General features: G+C 44.2%; 1 protein-coding gene across 2 annotated transcripts in view; it reads right to left on the bottom strand.

The window, feature by feature from the left end:
* The window catches only part of myo10 (myosin X), a 101,227-nt gene extending 95,694 nt beyond the window's left edge, over window positions 1-5,533 (bottom strand). For both annotated transcript variants that reach the window (XM_017309984.1, XM_008434789.2), the window contains exon 1: window positions 5,489-5,533. In XM_017309984.1, the coding sequence (XP_017165473.1) occupies window positions 5,489-5,518 (30 nt within the window). In that variant the 5' untranslated portion in view covers window positions 5,519-5,533. The remainder of the gene's footprint in view (window positions 1-5,488) is intronic.
* Window positions 5,534-7,110: the final 1,577 nt, after the last annotated feature.

The following is a 7,110-nucleotide window of genomic DNA, read 5'->3' on the forward strand; positions in this document are numbered from 1 at the left end:
AGACTGGATCAGACCGGATCCATTCAGACCGGATCCATTCAGACTGGATCAGACCAGATCCATTCAGACTGGATCAGACCTGATCCATTCAGACTGGATCAGACCTGATCCATTCAGACTGGATCAGACCTGATCCATTCAGACCGGATCAGACCTGATCCATTCAGACTGGATCAGACCTGATCCATTCAGACCGGATCAGACCTGATCCATTCAGACCGGATCAGACCTGATCCATTCAGACCGGATCAGACTGGATCCATTCAGACCGGATCAAGCTGGATCCATTCAGACCGGATCAAGCTGGATCCATTCAGACTGGATCGGACTGGATCCATTCAGACTGGATCAGACCGGATCCATTCAGACTGGATCAGACCGGATCCATTCAGACCGAATCAATTCAGACTGGATCGGACCGGATCCATTCAGACCGGATCCGGTGTGAACAGTCAGAACCAGTGGAGGACGGTTCGGTTCTGAACGTCTTCATGCTGTTGGCAGAACAAGCAGAGCAGCGGTTTCGGTCGGTCTGCTTTCCGTCTGATCCAGTCAGGCTGGATGCCAACATAGAAATAAAATATCAATAAATCTGTTGGAAATTGAAATAAATCTAAACAAAAAGATGGTTTGAAGCAGCTTTTATAAAAAAATTAACTAAGAAAACTTGTGGAGATCAGCTAAAATGTTGAGCTCGTTGTTTGACAGCAACATGAAACTGGAGCCTTAATGGAGGAAATGTCAACACCAGCAGAAGAGGTCACTTTAAACAGACGGGGAGCTGTGGACCCGGACCCAGCTGCTGCAGCACAACAGAGCTCAGAGAGTCACTCTGCAGCACAAAACCACTCAGGCTGCAGCTCAAAACGCTGCAGAGGCCGAGAAGGCAGGCCGCTGAACGCACGACCAGGGCTGGAGGGAAGAAACACGGCGCCATCAGGAACAGCAGACCACTGATCGGTTCTGATCGGCAGATCAGCAAGACAGCTCGGCTCTATTCTCCTCCATCCCGACACCAACATGCGGCCCACCGCCCCGCAGGCCGAGGCGTCAGGCGGCCGGGCAGCGACCCGTCACCCTGCAGGACCTCCACATGTGTGGCTGAACGCTCAGGGCGCTGAGGGGAGGGGGCGTTCGTACGCCGTCGGGGTCGGGAATGAGCAGCTGTCCTGTCTGAGATTCCACTTCCTCCCCTGCAACAGACCGAGTCTTGTGCTCGGCCACAGGCCTCCTTTCTGTCGCAGAAACACCGGACGACCTTTTTCTTTTTCTGAGCGCTGAAGCTGCACGTCGCCATGGCGACTCGTTCCACGACTCCTGGTTCTGGATCGACCCTCGGCTCTAAAGGTCACGGCTAAACCTTTAGCAGCGACAGGTTGAGGGGTCCAGCTGTTTCCCAGTTACAATCAGGGCCCAGAGTTCCTGCCGCTGACCTTTGACCTCGTCTGAACCGGCTCTGATGGCGAACAGGAACGTCTCCAACAGCTGCGGCCCAAAAACACCCGGCTGACGGGACGGAACCACAGACTAAACATTTACTGAGCTAAAATAATCAACATGAAAGTAAAACTTTTAGTTCGTAAAAGAAAGAGAAGCAGAAATGTGAAAACTTCCTGAAACTCTGATTTTATTCCTTTATTCTGTTTTTTCTTTTGCTGTTTTTCAATCTTTCTTTTAATTTAATGTATTTTAAAATGTTTTACAAATAAATGGCGCTTTGCGTTAGCTCAAATATTTATGATTAGAGCTCACTGTTAGCATAACTCTCTAGTTAGCGGTGCGCACCACTGGTAGCCTTTATAAACATCCCTCTTTACTCTGATACCCTTAAATAAAACCCAGCAGGAATGATGGGAGGAGCTCAGCCATGAGAAAACCTTTTTTGGTAAATGTTGCATTATGTTTACACTCATTCTGATTGTTTGAATGGATCCACAACATCCTGAATATCTGCAGATATAAATCAACCTGATGATGCTAAACGTGGCTCCACCTGGCAGCTGAATGCTGTGGGACGAGTGTCTCCTGTGAGATTCAGGAGACGCTGAAGACGAGTTTAGATGAGACTGGACTTTAGAGTGGGACACACACACACACACACACACACACACACACACACACACACACACACACACACACTGTGAAGTTCATCAGGAGTGTGTGCGGCTGCAGGTGGACGTTGTTTCCTCTGAGATGGAAAACTCGTCACAAACAGTCATCAGAGAAAATCTAGCTAAATTCAGCCGACCTCTGACCTGCATGATAATCTGACTCCTCAGGGCATGAAGGTGATTCAGCTGCTGCTATAAACCGTCCATCCATTCAGCCAACACACGCCTGAACATCAACCTGTGGTGTGACCTCAGAGCCTTTTTGTTTTTCATTTTTCCTCTCAGGTGACGAACAAACGAAACGTTTTAGAGGCAAACAGGCGTTTCCAGCAGATTTGACGTTTTCTGCTGCTTTTCTTTGTGAAGCGAATCGTTCAGCCTGCAGCGTTTTCCTCTGCATGTCAGCTTTGTTTTGTTTTCCACAGATAAGAGCCGGATCAATCATCAGGTCACATTAATTATTAACTACGACGTTTTACAGCCGAGGTTAAAAGTGAGCAACGGTCTCACCTCGCCCGCTCTCCTCCTTCTGCATTCTTTGAATTTGCCTCGTCGGAAGGAAACAGACGAAACTTTTCAAATAGAGCTGCAAAATAATTAAAAAGTGTATTTATTTTTATCAGAGGAAATTAAATTCTTTCAATCATAAATTAAACCTTCAAGAGATTCTGAAGCAAACAGAATTTTTCAAGATTTTGCAACAGAAAAGAGAAATTATCTTTGAATTCTCTGGAAGTACTAAAATGATCCTCCAGATGATGAAACAGCGAGGAAGTCCATGATCCTCCACCTGACTGCTGCACCGACCAATCACTGAGCAGCAGCTTTGGAGGGAGCCAATCAGAAGGAGCCATTTGGATTTGAAAGTCTGGAAATGTTTCACAGTGTAAGAGCAAAAACAAACAAAGATTTTAACTGGATTAAAGTGAAGCAGGACGCACACTCATGACGTGATCAGCTGTTGCCGTGGTAATGAAACATAACGGCACCCAGGTGTGTGGAAGCATAAAAATAAAAAGCATAAAATCGTTTTACATGCAGAGAACAATCCGACAGACAGTATTTATATCTGGATTATACAAACCGAAGGTCGCTGTGACTCAGCCAACACACTGAGTTCAAACCACAAGTTTACATGCACCATAGAAAAAGACGCTTTTTTTCCCCCACACTGAAGTAATAAAAATCGCCTTTAATCGTTTCCTCTGTCATTATTCTGGCATTAAGACAACAGAACATTTCTGTTGATCCCAACTGACTTAAAACTGTAACATTTATTCAGATTTATTTATTTAATATGGTGTATTTAAACTTCTGGTTTTAACTGCACGGATATCAAACATTTCTCCGGTTGGTTCCAGAAGCTGAAATAATGTTGACGTCTGAAAACGCCATGAAAGACGGGAAGGAATTAACAGAATAAAAGTTAATAATTCCCAAAGGATAAAACTCAATTTTTCGCTTTATGACGAGGAAAATGTTGACTTGATCTGTCAAAAATAAGAGCTGCTCCTCCTCACGGAGTTTCCACAGTTTAATGGATCCTAATTAGATGCTGCGGCGCCAAATCAAACCGTTGGCGAAGCCTCAGAGTCATGCTGGATGTCAGGAACGTTTCTGCTGCATCTGAAACGCATGAGGAGGATTTATAACTGCAGCTTCCTAGAGGAGAAGAAACGAGGCGAATCACTTTGGATCCGCCTGTGAGAAACACTAAAACGAAACTCCGGATGAGAAACACTGTGAGCTCGTAGGCGATTAAGTGAAACCATGTGTGTGGCATCGGCTCCGTCTCAAACATTTCTTCCTTAATCCACCAGAACTTGTTTTATTAAAACACGCAGAGATCCTCCTGACGCAGAAACCAACGCTGATCCCAGATCAACAAGTGTTTAGAGGTGTTTTATTAAAAAGCGTTTTGCCTGGAAGCAGACATGGAGGCATAAAACTTGTAAATCCTGCGTTGGCGTTCCCAAAGCAGGTTGTGTTTACAGGGATGAGAGCGGCATTGTGAGGAGGGAGGGAAAGATCCGCGACGATGGGAAAGAAATTACAGCGGCCGCGCACACATGACCCGGATCAACATAAAACACCAGAACCGGCCAATCAGCCGCTGACTGAACCGCGTTTAAATCCAAGATTATTAGTTTTTTACGGGCTGCAACAACTTGACTGCAGTCCACGTCTGAAGCCGTTTAATGAGGCCTTTGTGGAGGAACTGCACACATGTAGCTGCTTACATGTTTGGGTCAATTTAGCTCCTGCTGACTGCAAACTTTAGCAGCGTTATCTTTATGACGAGGCACAGCAGCATGTCCTCACTACTAAACCATAAAACGGAGGGAAACTTGTGATTGAGCAGTTTGCATTTACAATTAATAAACTGAAGATTATAGAGAATGAAAAGGATTTCTGAGAAGGAACTAATGGGGATAACTGGGAGTTTTGAAGCTCTTTACTGAGGCAGCAGAAAGTAGAGCAAGTAGGAAAAACCTGAAGAAGAATAACTTGGAGATTAAAACCAAAAAGGATAACTCTGGATTTACACTACATGCTGCTCCGCTCTGCGGTGGAGGCCAGAGGAGCTGGACATGCAAGATTTCACAAAAACGTCATAAAATACTGCATTTCTCAACTTCCAAATCTGAAATCTTTCTTCATCTGCTGCTCTAACGCTGTGATTAAAGAGAAAACATGACGAGATAGAAACAAATCCACATTTTGTTTGCATTATGTGTGCATGCACCGTCATAAAAGATCGATTTTGACAGGAATAAGTACAAATAAACCAGTAAATGTGGATTAAAATAGAATTTTGAAGTTAAATTTACAGTGGAGAACATGTCACTGCAAACAAACAGTGTAAGTTAGTGGAGTTTATAACCAGTTAATAACCAGTTTATAACCAGCCAGAGAGACCAATGCGTTCCCCTCCACAGGGAAACTAGGCTGGGATTTGAACCCAGGACCTTTTCGCTAACCTTTTCCACCGTGCAGCTCGTTTAAACCGGGATCTGGGGTCTTTCTACCTGGAAGCAGGTGTTGGCAGCACAGCGCCCCCTGCTCAACCAGCTGACCACGTCGGCTTCAGATGAACCGTGTAAGCACGTCCTGAGCCGATTGACCAAAACGTTCCGGGTGAAGCAAACCGTTCTCGTTTTAACGGCCAATGAGACGGAAACTGACGGAAACTTTCCACAAGACTCTTTGTTTCACATCAAAGGACTGAACTGAGGAGAAATCCGGCAAGTACAAACAGCTTCCCATGCAAACCTCGTTTGGACCTAAACAAAAGGTAATTCTTCCAGAAACCCCCATCCAGACGCTTCCAGCTGCAGCAACCACAGGATCTACTTTTAAACAACCCTTTCACTTACGTGCCTTATTCTACCGCAGATGAACGTCATCGTGAGCTCAGATGCTCCGCGGTCGGAATATATTTAGAGTCCGGACTCGGCTTGGAGACGCTGTGCGGCTGCAATCGCTCTGCAGAGTTCAGAGCAGGAGAGCTCGTTTGGTTCTCAGCTGATTTCACAGCAGCAGAACAAGCAGAGGCTCCAGTTGCGGGACGCTTCCTGATTTCTGGAGAGAAACTGAGGGATCAGATCCTGGCGAGATAAAGTCATTCTCAGGCCAAAGGAATCGTTTATCTAAGCTCAGTCGGGGATTTTTCCCATCATAATTCTTAGATTTTTCTTAATCCAAACCCAGATTTCTGCACCACAGTGAACCAAATTCACACAGTTTCAGTCCTAAATGGTTTCATCTTTACTTTGTGGCAACAGAAGAAGAAAAAAGTTTGTGAATTAAGAAGCTTTGGGAGCAGAAATGGTAACAATTAGGTCTCATTTTCAATCCTGTTAAAGCAAAGACAAACATGCATCTCTGAAGTAAAACCAGATGATTTTAAATAACAGATTATTGAAAAATAAAGAAACGTTTCAGGATTTTATAGGCCATCAAAAACACAACTGAACGTGAACCGACATCCAGGTCATCTCCTCTGGGATGTGGGGAAACGGGACATTTAGTCAAATCTGCAGAAACTTTGTGATTTTATCATGTTGGTATGAACCAAAGTGTTGAATCTGTTCCTGCTGCAGTCAGAGGAGCAGAGAACAAACTGGTCAAAAGCTTCAAACCTTTGCAAACAGACACTGAACTCTACATGCAGGAAATATTAAATATCCTGGCTATTTATCAGAAAAGCTTTTAGAAAAATCCTCCCAACTTCAGACGCACCAATCAGGCTCTTACTCTCCCAACTTCCTGACCTGCTGGTTCGCAGAAAATGAAGCTTTTACAAACCGTTTCTGTCCTCTAACAACAAGCAGCGATGACACGTTCACAGGCGAAAAGACACTGTGGGAATTTACAGTTCTGATGAATTTGATGGACAGAATCAGTTTTAGATCACAGGAGAACTAAATGAAGCGTTTCAGGAAACATTATGATCTCCCAAAGTAAAGCAGTGAATATGAACGACATTTTGAAGGCTTACGGCTCTGAGCTCTTCAAAACGAATAAAAACTGAAGCTAAAACCAGCCAACACCTGGCAGGGCTGGATCATTAACGGAGGGGTCAGAGGTCACATCAGGGTGTCAGGAGGTGGGTGCGAACAAAAAGGTGAGGCTCAGCAGGAAGCAGCTGCTGTTCGGGGGATCGTCTTCCTCCTGTCAGCGAATCAACAGGCTGATTATTACTGATTAGTTCTGATTATTACTGATTATTGCTGATTTTTACCAACTATTGCTGATTATTACCGACTATTACTGATTATTACTGATTATTACCGACTATTGCTGATTATTACTGACTATTGCTGATTAATACTGATTATTACCGACTATTACTGATTATTACCGACTATTACTGATTATTACTGACTATTGCTGATTATTACTGACTATTGCTGATTATTACTGACTATTGCTGATTATTACTGACTATTGCTGATTATTACTGACTGTTGCTGATTATTACTGATTATTACTGACT

The sequence above is a fragment of the Poecilia reticulata genome, linkage group LG17, assembly GCF_000633615.1.
Source record: "Poecilia reticulata strain Guanapo linkage group LG17, Guppy_female_1.0+MT, whole genome shotgun sequence".
NCBI lineage: Eukaryota > Metazoa > Chordata > Actinopteri > Cyprinodontiformes > Poeciliidae > Poecilia > Poecilia reticulata.